The following is a 14,194-nucleotide window of genomic DNA, read 5'->3' as shown; positions in this document are numbered from 1 at the left end:
AAGATCCCCTCTCGTCCTTCTAAACTCCAGTGAATACAAGCCCACTCTTTCCAATCTTTCCTCCTGCCATCCCAAGGATTAATCTCGTGAACCTACTCTTTGCTTCCTGTATGCCAACCAATTCTTTATCCATGTCAATACCCTACCCCCAATACCATGTACTATAATTTTGTCCACCAATCTCCTGTGTGGGACCTTATCAAGGACTTTCTGAAAGACCAGATACATCCACTGGCTCTCCTTCATCCATTTTACTTGTCACACCCTCAAAAGATTCCACAAGATTAGTCAAGCCGGATATCCCTTTCATAAATCCATGCAGACTTGGACCAATCCTTTTACTGCTATCCAAATGTGCCGTTATTACCTCTTTAATAATTGACTCTAGCATCTTCACCACCACTGATGTCAGGCTAACTGGTCTATAATTCCCCGTTTTCTCTCTCGCTCCTGTCTTGAAAAGTGGGATAACCTGGTACCTTCCCCCAACTTTTTCTCCACTACATCAACAACAGAATCAGGGCTGCCTCCTGCACCCGTGCAAAACTCGATCATTTCATTAACTTAACATCTAACTACCACCTTGCCTTCAAATTCACTTGGACTATCTCTGACACCTCTCTCCCCTTTCTTGATCTCACTCCCTGCATCATAGGGGACTGACTATTGAATGATGTATTTTACAAACTCACCGACTCCCAGGGTTATCTGAACTACACCACCTCCTATCCTGCCTCTTGCAAACAGGCTATCCCCTGCTCTCAATTTCTCCATCTCCGCCACATCTACTCTCAAGTTGAGGCTTTCAATTCTAGGACATCCAATTCTAGGACATCCCTCCTGCTGCCATATATAGATCCCTCACCCTGCATCTCCTCTGCCCTGTAGTTGTGTTTTTGCTCCCCCCCCCCAACAACCAACTGAACAGGGATAGAGTTCACCTGGCCCTCAACTTTCACGCCATCAGCTTCCATATCCAACACGTCATTCTCTGACATTTGTCACCTCCAACGTCATCCTACCTAATCTTCACATCTTCCCATCCCCACCCCTTCTGCAGAGACCACTCCTTCCGCAACTCCTAAGTTCACTCATCCCCAGGTACTTTCCCCAGCAACCGCAGGAGATACAACATCTGTCCTTATACCTCCGCCCTCACCTCCATTCAGACCCTAACAGTCCTTCCAGGTGAGACAGAGGTTCACATGTACCTCCTCTACTGCATCCGGTGTGCCCGATGTGGCCTCCTGTGCATCGGCGAGACCAAGCGTAAACCCAGTGACTGTCTCGCCAAACACTCGTACTCAGTTTGCCACGGCCTACCGAATCTCCCAGTTGCTAACCTTTTTAACTTCTCTTCCAATTCCCATACTGACCTTTGTCCTGACCCTCCTCCATTGCAAGAGCAAGGCCGCTCATATTCCTCTTGGGTAGCTTACAACCGAACAGCATGAACATTGATTTCTCTAATTTTAGGTAAATACCAAACCTCCACCCCCAACACTGTGATGAACCTGGACTTGCACCTATTTCTCCTCTCCTCCTCCTCTACCAGCTACATTCCTTCCATGAGTTTCACAATTTCCAACTCTTCAATCCTTTTGTTTCACACCATCTGTCTTTTCATCTCTCCCTCTTGTCCAACCATCCCCCAATCATAAGCCTCCATCACCTGTATCCATCTTTTACTTGCAAGGCTTTGTCTTCTCTCCCTTCTCTTCCAACTTTTTCTTTCCCCCACCCCCCACAACCAGTCGCCATCAAGATATGGGTTAAGGAGAACACTAAAAATAAAACCAGTGTACCAATGTACAGTTTACTTTAGTGACCAGCAAGATCAAGCGACTCACTGGTCATTGGAAAATCTATTCCATTAAAATGATAGAGATTTAGCAAGCACATTATTTAACAGCCAATTACATTTCTTTTTTCTCATGGGGAGAAGAAATGATTGAGGGAGAAAGAGGCTGTTGTCAAATCGAGAAATTACAGACTGAAGTAAAAATGCCTGAAACGACTTTCTTTCAGATTAATGGCCAACTTCTCCACAGCCAGACATTGACTAGTCTAGCATAATCATGATCTAGTGTGGTTAAAAGCATGGGTCACCCTCTCTGTTCTGGTCAGAAATTAACTCATCTCACAAAAGACAGTCCCTATTTAAATACCATGAAGGGGGATCATTAAAGCATTAATATGTCTTGCAAATCTAGTCAGGAAACAAATCAAACCTCAATAAATGGAAAGATACACCTACCTATAAAATCTGTTTTCTAATTTCCTCCTGATGGTGCTCAGGTCCGTTGGATATGCAACCACAGTGCAATACAATGGATAGGCATTGAGATCCACTGGAGCAGAAAATGGTGCTGCTATCTCTGCCAAAGCAATTAAAATTTGGTAAATTTCTCAGAAAAAGTCATCCAAAGCATCTTAAGTATCTATAACCACAATTTTAAAAGTTATTGACACCAATGGAGTTGATTATCGGAAATTAAAGTTAGTACCAAGTTCTAGCAGTTGATCAATTCCCTGAATTATACGTTCACATTCTTCATTTGCAAAGCAGGATCCCCAATCACCTTCTTGGGGTTTATATAACAAGTCTTTATGCTCTTCCGGTGTGACAGGAACACTAGCACCAATTTCTTCAGGGTAGGTAGCTGCAAAAGTGTACAAAGTTGCTTAAATAAAAGATAGTAGCTTTGCAAATAATGCCTCTAAAATTGCATTAAATGAACAGCAAACCTCAGCAAGAATGATCTCAAATCCAAATTCAAAATTACTGTGTAGCTACATATATTTGAGATATAAACATCTGAAGAGACTAATTGCTAATAAAATTCAACCAATATTCACGTGGGAAACATTCCCCAATTACTTCTAGAAGTGCAGTTTTTCTTATTAAATCCCAAAATGAGAATTACAGGGAACATTTACAAATTTATTAAAATGAAGGCACTAAAAATGTAACGACAATTAAAAGAGTCATCCAAAAAGTGGCAACATTCTTGAAAGGATCATAAGCAAATGCTTAACCTTTGAAGTAGAGTGCCTTATATAAATTTGCCTTTTTAATTTGGAATGATGGAACTTTACATTTTTACATTCACATTACTACATGGACGTCCCACCTCATCTATGTAACCACTTCCAGCCCTACAATCCTCCATTACATGTAGGGTGGGCTGGGGAGGAAAGGGAGACAACTGCGAGGAGCCAAAGGAACAACAGCCAGGTGTCTGGTCAGATGGATCCTGATTTGACTACTCATCTCTCCAATGCTCTGGGAATTGGTGAATCGAGAATTGGTAGTGAATCGAACTCTGCGTTGTAGTGAAAATTTGGGTAGACTCAATTTCTGGCAGAGGTCAGGTCTTCACTGCGCCTGTACATTCCTCTGTATTACGGACAGACTACACAGCGCCAACTTGACAGACTTGATGATATCATAGTCATACAGCACAGAAAGAGGCCCTTCGGCTCAGCTAGCCCACGCAGACCAAGATGCCCCATCTAAGCTCGTTCCATTTGCTCTCGTTTGGCCCATTCTAAACCTTTACTACCATATATCTGTCCATGTATCTTTTAAATGCTATTATAGCATCTGCCTCAGATACCTCCTGTGACAGCTTCTTCCATATACCCACCAAGACTCAGTAAAAAAGTTGCCCTTCAGGTGCCTATTAATTTTTGCCCCTTTCATCTTAAACACATCCTTTTGTTTTTGATCCCTAATGTGGGTAAAAAACACTGTGCATTCACCCTATCTATCCCCCTCACGATTTTATACACCTCTCTCTATAAGATCACCCCTCAGCCTCCTGCGCTCCAAGGAATAAATTCCTATCCTGTCTAACGTCTCCCTACAGGTCAACCCACAGGTCTGCCAACATCCTTGTGATTCTTCTCCGCACTCTTTCCAGTTTAATGACATTGTTCCTCTCGCAAGGTGACCAAAGCTGAACAAGTGTGGTTTCATCAATATCTTATACAACATTATATTAGTGTCCCTACTTATATACTCAATATCCTGACTAACGAAGTCCTATATAGCAAAAGCCTTCTTGACCACCCTGCCTGAGACGCCACTTTCAAGGAACTATGTACCTATACTTCTTGACCCCTCTCCACAATACTCCCCAGGGCTCTACCATTCACTGTGAAGGTCCTGGCCTGGTTTGACCTCCAAAATTGTGTTGGGTTCATTGTCAACAAAATATTTGGGTCAGGTTACTTGTCTCAAAAAACACTTAATCCGGGTCAGGACAGTCCGCCCAGTATCATTATGTGAACTGCCTATTAAAACTGCTACATTCATGGTGCTGGTCAGGTTAGGTTGAGCATGAACACAAATATTTGGGTAATGGATGGTACAGAATGATATGGTTTAGTCTGGCTGTCTTTTTGTTGTCTTCTTGAATATTCTACAAAAACCCACCTTTGAGTAGGATCTGTGAAACTGAATACCATAGTTGATGGAAGATCCAAGGCTGAAAACGTTGTGGTTGGTTGCATCCTACATTTTTTCTAGAACTAATGTTCAAATATATTACATTATCAACCACAGTATGGAGGTAGGGTGGAGATGGGGGGGTAGACACGGGAGGTCAGTGTATTGCTGGGAGTGGACAGAAGATTGGAAAACAAATTACTGGAAGACATCCACAGCACAGAGCCACAGAGCTGAGAAACAGGCCCCTCAGAATCTGCACAGCCCATAATGGCAATTTTACGAATCCCACCTGCCTGCAAATGGTCTAGATCTCTTGCAGATTCATGTGGCTATACAAATGCCTCTTAAACATTGTTATTGTATATACAGTAAACCATAGTTGCAGTGGACAATGGGGGTAATGGTGTCTGTTCTTGCCAATTGTCCGCTATAATAGAGTAAAGGTTTTTTCCCCATTTACATCACTGCCCGGGCACCGGGTCAGAATTTTGGAGCCCGTCACTGAGCCCTCGCCACATGGAGTGCAGCAGCCAAAGAAGGCAGCCCGGCATCAACTTGTTAAGTGTCGATTGAAGCAATGACTTGCCTATTTCGATGGCTTGCCTATTTCAATGATCTCTGCAATGTGCCAGCAGCCTATGTTCTTAAAGAGACAGTGATGTCTGATTACTGCGGGGACGTGCCATCCGTTGTAACCAAAATCCATTATAAAGAGGTTCGTAGTAGCAAAGATTTACTGTACGTCTCTCTGCGTGTGTTCCAGGCACCTACCATTCTGTGAAAAATAAACTTGCCTCCCATTTCTCTTCAATTTTCCCCCTTTCTTTAAATCTGTACCCTCGAGTATTTGACATTTCCATTCTCGTAAAAAGATTCTATCTACTTGATCTATCCCTCTCAATTTTATATGCATCTATGAGGACACCCTTCAACTTCTGACACTCCAGAGAAAACAATTCAATTTGACCAACCTCTCCTTAGAGCCAAACCCAGGCAACATCCAGGTGAAACTCTTCTGCACCCTCTACAAAGCCTCAACATCCTTCCAAAGAGTGTGGCATCCAGAACAGTTCACAATACTTCAAATGTAGCCCAAACTAGGTTTTATACAGCTGCAATATAACTTCCCAACTTTTACACTCAATGCCCTGAGTGTAAAGGCAAAGACAAGCGTACTCTTTGCCTTTTCTACCACCCCATCCACTTGAAATGCCACTTTCAAGGAGCTATGGACTTGCACCCCAATATCATCTGTACATCATTGCTCCTTACTACATAACTGCATTTTTACCTCATACTTGTCCAAATGAAACTCCATCTGCCATTTCTCCACCTAAATTTCCAACAGATCTATATCCTCGTTGCATCTTGATAATCTTTGTCATTTTCCACATCTCCATTATCATGTTATCAGTAAACATACTAACTAGGCCACCTACATTTTTTTTACAAATCATATATGTTTACATATACCCAGCACTGATCCTTGCAGAACACATTGGTCACGGACATCCGAACGGAAAAACACTCCTTCACCACTATCCTTTTTTGTATCCAATTTACCAACTCAACATGGATCTTATGAGGAAATCTTCTGGTTATCAATTCATCATGAATCACAGATTATGTCATCTTCCGGACCAGTCAACCATAAGGGACCTTGTCAAATGCTTTACTAAAGTTCATGTAGACAGCATCCACTGTCTTACCCTCACCAATCACCTTTGTCAACTCCTCAAAAAAACTCAAATTTGAGTCAGGATCTACCCCACACAAAGCCATGCTAACTATCCCTAGTAAGGCCATGCTTTTCCAAATTAGAATAGATTTTGTCTCCACGAATCCTCTTCAATAAACACATCAGCAATATGGAGTAAAATGGTCCAAATATGAGCAAATTATGATTATTCTTTCCAGAATAAGTTCTTTTTCTTGGGACCACAATAGGCAGAGGCTGACTTCCAAAGCTTTGCAAAGAGGCAGTCTGATGACTTGTGTCAACAATATTGTTCATGCCACACATTAACTAAGCAGAAACTGTTACCTCGTGTTCTTCATAGTTCAAAGAAATGAAGCCATGCTGAAACAACCACCAGCCCAAAATTCTCTTTCTTTTCCCCCAGCCACCCATCACCAAGTGAGGGATTGAGTATCTCTTATTTATTTTTTGTATAAATTTGAATTTGCTTTAATTTGCACATTAACAGTAATTGTCAGTTTATACGTTTATATAAAAATGAAACAGCCTAATTTTCACCAGGATGATTTTTTAAAAGTATATATTTAAAAATAGGCACATAGCACTGAAACATGCCATTAGATCCAAACTGTCCATGTTGCAATTTACTATGGTTGGACTCCATGACCACAGAGCATTAATTACAACTGTGAGACCTTGGGACAAATGGAGTTCCACGTTGGTCTGAAGGTGCACTCCACGAGGACAGCCTGTGAAACCTAGTTTAGCTTACCGACATAGCATGGAAACAGGCCCTATGGCCATTGATTACCTGTTCACACTAGTTCTATGTTGATCTACTCCCTACACATTCGGGGCAATTTTACAGAGGCCAATTAACCTACAAACCTGCATGTCTTTAGGATGTGGGAGGAAACCGAAGCACCCAGAAGACCACGTGATCACAGGGAGAATATGCAAACATCACACAGAAAGCACCCGTGGTCAGGATCAAACCTAGGTCTCTGATGCTGTGAGGCAGCAGCTCAACCAGCTGCACCACTGTGTTGCCCTTTGAGCATGGAAGACAAAAGTAGAGCGATATTTATTTTAAAAATATTTTTCTTTCATTGTAAATATGCATAATTAAACAGGTGAAAGTTAGTTCACCTAATTTCTATTGCTCACACATTAGATAAATTCATTGACAGCATGGTTAAAACATATTTCTGATGGTCAAGGAAACAATATTGTGGGCAGTACATTGGTGCAGCTTATAGAGCTGCTACCTCATTGCGCCAGGGATCTGGGTTCGATCCTGACCTCAGGTGCTGTCTCAGTGTGGAGTTTGCATGTTCTTTCTGTGACCCCATGGATTTCCAGTTGCGCTGGTTTCGTCCCACATCCCAAAGACCTGAGGATTTGTAGATTAATTGGCCGCTGTAAAATTGTTCCTAGTGTGTCGGGAGTGAATGGGTAAGAAGAATAGCATTGAAATAGTGTGGATGGGTGATCGATGTTCGCCGTGGACTTGGTGGGCCAAAATGCCTATTTCCATGCTGTATCCATAAACACCAACTTTAAACTTAAACAGCACAGAGATATTATGTTTAATAACTAGAAATGCTTTTTTTCAATACTGTACAGTTAAGAGTCCTACCATTTTCCGGTATTTGTTCCATGTCCCAGGGGCTCATCTTCTCCAACTCATTATTATCCCAGCTACAAATATCACACATCAATTAAAATTAAATAGCAGACACAAAACTCCAAAACAATACAAGGTTTTACCAATAAATCAATGCATTCACTTGAAAACTGAAAGACTTGCATTGTTAAAAGGCAAAGAGATAACTATGAATACATTTCAAGATGAAATTCACAAGCAATGTTACCAGATTGTTAGGTTGTAAAACAGCATCACGTGGCAAGAAACACAAATTGACAAAAGGTGCTTATTTATTTACTTTTTTCCCTCCACACAAATTCCAAGGGAATAAATTTTATTCTCTATTGCAAATCTTTACTTTAGACTTTACTTTTGAGATACAGTACAGAAACAGGCCCTTCGGCCCACATGTCCGTACTGGTCGGCGATCACCCCGTACATTCACAAAGTCCTACACACGAGGGACGGTTTACAATTTTACCAAACCAATTAACCTACAAACCTGTACGTTTTTGGAGTGTAGGAAGAAACCGGAGCACCCAAAGAACACCTACGCAGTCACAGGGAGAACGTACAAACTCTGTACAGACAAGCACCCGTAGTTCGGATTGAACCAAGGTCCCTGCTGCTATATGGCAGCAAATCTACCACCACGCTACAGTGCTGCCTAAGCTAGTCCCATTTGCCTGCCAATCCTCTAAACATTTCCTATCCATGTACCTGCCTTAGAGTCTGTTAAATGTTGTTATTGTACCTGCCTCAAATACCTCTTTTGGCAGCTCATTCAATACACCCTCCACTTTGAGTGAAAATGTTGCCCCTCAGATTCTGATTAAATCTTTCCCCTCTCACCTTAAAACTATGCCCTCTCATTCATGATACTAGATGTAGATGTAAAGACATATTGATCTAAAATACCTGGGCACATAGTTCTGCGAAAAAGTTTGTTACAGACCCATTTTAAAATGGAGATACGAGCCTCCGTGTTCCTGTTAAGAGTGAAGGGCAAGGTAGGCAGGATTAAAGAAACATGGCTGAGGAGGGATATTGAAGCTCTGGTTAGGATAAATGAGGCATGGAGTTTGGGCAGCATTTAAGGGGGGATCTAGGAGGGAAAAAAGAGAACATAAGTAAAGAAGAATCCAAACAAATTCTACAAGTACATTGAGACCAAAGGAAGAGAGTAGATCTCCTTAAAGATCAATGTGGTATTCTATTTTAGATCAATACGTCTTTACATCTACATTACAAGAGAGATGTTAGCAATCTTGAAATACGTCAGGGTAGATAATTTCCCAGGACCCAACCAAGCATACCCCAGGACAGTATGGGAAGCAAGAGATTAAATTATTGAGGCTAGCAGTGATGTTTGTATCATTGTTAGCCCCAAATGAGGCACTGGAAGGCAGGAAGGTGGCTAATGTGTTTTTATTGAAGTAGTTATGGTTGCCATGCTATTAAAAAAGCTGGAGAGGGAGCAAAAAAATTCCAAGAATATTGCCTGGATTGCAGGGCTTGAGTTAAAGCAGAGATTGAATAGGTTAGCACTGCTTTCCCTACAGTGAAGGCGGCTGAAGGGTGAGATGAGAATTTGAAAAATTATGAGGGCAGAAATAAGGTATGTAATCACAATATTTTTCCAAGGGCAAAGGAGTCTAAAACTAGAAGGCATAGAATTAAGGTGCGAACAGAGAGATTTAAATGGAACCTGGGGGGGGGAGAGTTTTACCACACAGGGGATGATGGTTATGTAGAACAGAATATCTGTGGATTCACCTGCAGCTTCGGGAACAGATTAATGTAAAAAAATTGCACAGGTCACACGTAGTTAAAAACAAATCTAGAGACAAATAAAGAACAACTGAGTTTATATTATTAAACCCTCTATTCCCAGTCTTGCACCTGGTGATTCAGATAATAAACCGTGCTTGTATTGTGTGCACCTTGAATCTCTGATTGCATAGAAGGAAAACAGGTTTATTTTAAAACTTAATTTTAAATTAATTTCTCAGCAATTGATTACCGTCAAAAAATAAATGGGAAATCTAATGAAATCTATCATAAGTATTTTCAAACAAAAATGTTGAATAGCAAATTAAGTTACTTGAACCTTATCAAGTGCACCTGCAGTTTCAATCCCTATCAGCTACTTTGCCATGACACTATTTGCGATTCTGTGCAATTACAAAAAAATAAGGAGCACAAGTTTCCTATATACCATTTACTGCTTAAACAATACAACTCTTTTTAAATCTACAAATTAATTCAAACCGGAGAAGGACAAATGTTAGTAGCATGGAACTAGCTGTTTGCAGAACAGTACATCAGCGAGCATTTCAACTGATTTAAAATGTTGGACATATGGAATAAATAGTCCAATTACCCATTTCGAAAAAAAGCTTTGTTCAAATCAAGTTTAATATACTTGTACAAGTTTTTAACAACATCCAAAAGAAACCAATTCCTCACCAGACATCATAACACTGAAACAAACTGTCAGGATACTCAGGCTGAAAAGGATGCTGATTCTCCACAGACCCAAACCACCAGGCATCGTCTATTATACTGCGAAATCGGTCACCTGGTAAATCAGAAACAGAAAACCTTTAAATATCCCTAGAAAGCACTTCAATAATATCAATTACAACCTAACCTTTACGTGAGTTTTCATTAACTCCTTTCTCCATTATTTTAGAATAACCAAATGGTGGAACAAATAAAATTAGGCATGCACAAACAGCCAGAAGTGTAGGATCACAGATATTTTGGTTTGTAGGATAAAGTAAGTTATAAATTAGGAAGTGTGGCGAAAAGAACAAGACCATGAAGACATTTGAAAACAACAGCCAAAATTTTAAGCGTGAGATTTTTCTAACCTGGAGCCCTTGTAAGTCAGTAGTCACAGGCATGATGGATGAACTGGACTATTCTATGCCATGGCATAGAAAGCTATGGATCGAGTGCTGGAAAACAGTTTTAGTATAGATAGGTACTTGATGGCTAGCATGGACAGGATGGGTTGTAGGGCCTTTTTTGTGCTTTGTGATACAATCACTGTTATGTCATATGGCTGTTTCCACAAAGTCAGAAATTATTGCACTGCACATGCAGAAACAATTGACATAAAATAAGAAGCATCTGGTGCTGACCCAGGATTGATCCTAATCTCTTTAAATACTTGAAATCTTAAAGGTCCGTTGATCCTCTTGTTATCTCTTCAGAAAATTCTATCATTACTCGCTTAAAAATCCATGCTGACTGAAATTCAACATGCTCATTTATACCTCTCTCAATTTATTTTCCCCATGCTCACTAGTTGCTACAATAACCAGCCTCGAATATCTCAGTACATCTATTTCCTCTTTTAATCAACAATAATAGAACAATAGTAGCATGATACCATCAGTCCTTTCAGTAAAATGGATTGGTAAACTATCGTCGGACTGTTTGCCACTTTCTTTCTTGCTCCCCTCAAGAGGCAGAAATAATTTTATCTGATAATTTATCTACTTTTAAATGGTATTGAATCTTCTAGGGAAAAAAATGATAAATGGAGTAAATGCAAATATTTTACATACTTCCTCTAACATTAGTATTTCATTCACTTTTGTGAGGACCAGCTCAAAGTACTCATTTAGAATTTATCCATGTTTTCTACTTCCACATAGATTAAACCCATCTCTACAGAGACCCTCATTCCCATATTATCCACTTGCCTACTTAGATATAGTAGCATTTGAATTTTCTTTGATTTATATACTTTCAATTCAAAAGTGCCATCCTATCTACCTTCAAGAATACAAAAAATAATAAATTAAAATAACACGACTTGACTCAGATGCCAATGAATGTGCTCAATATCCACTTGCAATATATATTGGATAAAAATTGGTGTTTAGTTGAAAATAAAGCAACTTTCAAAGAAAAGCTGTTGACAGTTTATTTTTACTGGCTTTCCCAAAACGATAACAAATGAATCTAGTTGAGAAAAACTAACTCACCAACTTTCCAGTTTCTCCTTTTAGCATCATCATAAAATTGCCGCAAAACTAAAAAGTCAATGACGTCTGGCATATCATGGTATCTGTAAATTGTCAAATAGAAGTTCATTGTAATTTAATAATTCACACCAGCACATTTTACATTTATTTTATAATAAATCAGAATTGAAAATTCTTATATCCAAAACTGGGCGTTGAGGATAGAAATGGATGGATCCAGCACATCTGGATACATATCAGAGAAAAATATGTTAAGTCCAAACCAGGAGGCAGCAGAAAGAAACTGGAATTACTCCTTGCTTTAGTTATTCTTGCTTTGTTACGTCTTCCCACCTGCGACGGTGCATGAACGCAATAACATAACATAGTATAGAGTACCTGATGTAATGACCCCTCAGGACAAAATTCACTTAAATTTTAATTGGTTCTTAGGAATTTGAAGTGGCTTCAGAATTTCCAGCTGCTCTCCATTCAGATTCACAAGCATCTTGCTATTTCAGGTAACAGAACATCAGATATCAAGTGATTGGTGAAATTATGAATTAAAAATTAGTACTGTCCTTTGTCCTCCATAGAATAGCAGAACTGTCTTCCCCTAACTGCTAAAATTATAAACCGACCAAAGCAATCAGAAGGGATTGTTATATTTTCCCCATACAGAAAGAAGAGGTAGATCTGTTATAATGCAATTGTTGCTTTCCGAAGAGATGTCATGTAATAGTAGATCGTGCCATATATAATATATTAGAATTAGAATATAATTTAATTGTGGAAAAAGTAGAACATATAATCCCTTGACAACCAACTCCTGCCATCATGTTTGAAAGCTAACATTCTACAACTTCGGCAGGGAAACAAATAGAGCATCTTTGCCATGCCATTCCCTTTATGCCAACTATATGCAATTGATAAAAACACAAACTTCGCTTCTTCAATATAATGTGCTGATTAAGAAAACGTGACTGAGAGTTTGCTTTGCAAGTTAATTATTTGTTCTTTAACTGATCAGAATATCTGCCTATTATGATGAAACTGCATATATACATATCTTTCTTGATGAAATTGCAGTTACTTACTTAATAGAGAAAGATTCTCCGGTCATTTTGCCAGTTATAGGATCTAACAGAGAAAGCTTCAGACAGCATAATGTAGGCGATCCAACTTCATACTTGATCCCAATGACCTTCACCATCTCTTGGTCCTATTGTTTAGTAAAATAATGGGGAATTTGTTTGGGCATAAAATAGACAATTCATGGATATTTATCTGTAAAAATCCGTAAGTTAATTATTTTTAAACTACCTTTTTTTTTTTCTACCATATCACGGTCTAAAATAGTATCGATCATGAAATAACAACTTAGCTCATAAAAACTTGTAGTTTAGAGATACCGTGTGAAAACAGGCCCTTCGGCCCACCAAGTCTGCGCCAACCAATGATCACCCGTATACTAGTTCTATCCTACACACTAGGGACAATTTACAGTAGCCAATTAACCTACAAACCTGCGTGTCTTTGGAATGTGGGAGGAAACTGGAGCACCTGGAGAAAATTCACATGGTCAAGAACAAACTCCATGCAGACAGCACCCACAGTCAGGATCAAAACCAGGTCTCCGGTGATGCAAATCTGCAAATCTCCCGCTGTGCTGCCCTTAAATTCTCCAATTCCATACTACAATTGTTATAATTGCTAAGGAATCCATTTAATCCATCTATCAACCAGATAATTTTATCTGTAGCATGTTTATTGAAGCCCTGGCCCTACCTTACCATGAATATACTCTCCATATTGTCCATTCCTAGTCACCCACCTTGCAGCTGGGGTTAACTAGCTCTCTCTAAAAGGTCTTTGGCTTGAAATATTTATTTTATTTCTATTTCCACAGACATTGCCCAATCTAAGTACTTCCAACCTGTTCTGGTTTTCGTCCATATTGGCATACCAACTGGCCACTGTAAATTGGTTTCAGGGTAGATAAATGTAAGAATCTGGAGTGAATTGATGGGAATGTGAAGATGAAAGGGGAATAACAAAAAATGGGTGTTGAATGGTTGGCAGACTCTGTAGGCAGAAGGGCCTTGTGCTGTGTGCATACATAATGATCATATTCAAATAAGGCACAATTTGTTCGTGTATTTTTGACTGACATTTTAAGCCCTCTGGATAACTGACTTGAAAAAAATACCAGTTGATAAATATAATTAACTCTTCTGAAAGCTACACAGCCTCTATGAGTGACTGTCACAAGATCAATAAAGTATAGCAGTTAAAATTCTGAACCGAAAATAGAACATTTACAGGGAATATAAATGAAATAATTGTGAACAATAGCTACATTATCTTACATCAGACAGTTTTTTTAATAATTTGTGGTTGGGTGGAAAAGA

The 14,194-nt window shown here is 39.5% G+C and overlaps 1 protein-coding gene across 1 annotated transcript in view; it reads right to left on the bottom strand.

Moving 5' to 3' along the window:
• The window catches only part of brwd3 (bromodomain and WD repeat domain containing 3), a 110,020-nt gene that overhangs the window by 22,469 nt on the left and 73,357 nt on the right, over window positions 1–14,194 (bottom strand). The window contains exons 26-31 of the mRNA XM_078412138.1: window positions 12,881–13,005; window positions 11,805–11,887; window positions 10,273–10,384; window positions 7,795–7,856; window positions 2,508–2,663; window positions 2,258–2,378 (exon numbers count right to left, since the gene is read on the bottom strand). Of these exons, the coding sequence (XP_078268264.1) occupies window positions 2,258–2,378; window positions 2,508–2,663; window positions 7,795–7,856; window positions 10,273–10,384; window positions 11,805–11,887; window positions 12,881–13,005 (659 nt within the window). The remainder of the gene's footprint in view (window positions 1–2,257; window positions 2,379–2,507; window positions 2,664–7,794; window positions 7,857–10,272; window positions 10,385–11,804; window positions 11,888–12,880; window positions 13,006–14,194) is intronic.

Source organism: Rhinoraja longicauda, chromosome 15 (assembly GCF_053455715.1).
Source record: "Rhinoraja longicauda isolate Sanriku21f chromosome 15, sRhiLon1.1, whole genome shotgun sequence".
Taxonomy (NCBI): domain Eukaryota; kingdom Metazoa; phylum Chordata; class Chondrichthyes; order Rajiformes; family Arhynchobatidae; genus Rhinoraja; species Rhinoraja longicauda.
The sequence above is the reverse complement of the archived record's forward strand: the minus strand, read 5'-3'. Positions and strand labels throughout refer to the sequence as shown.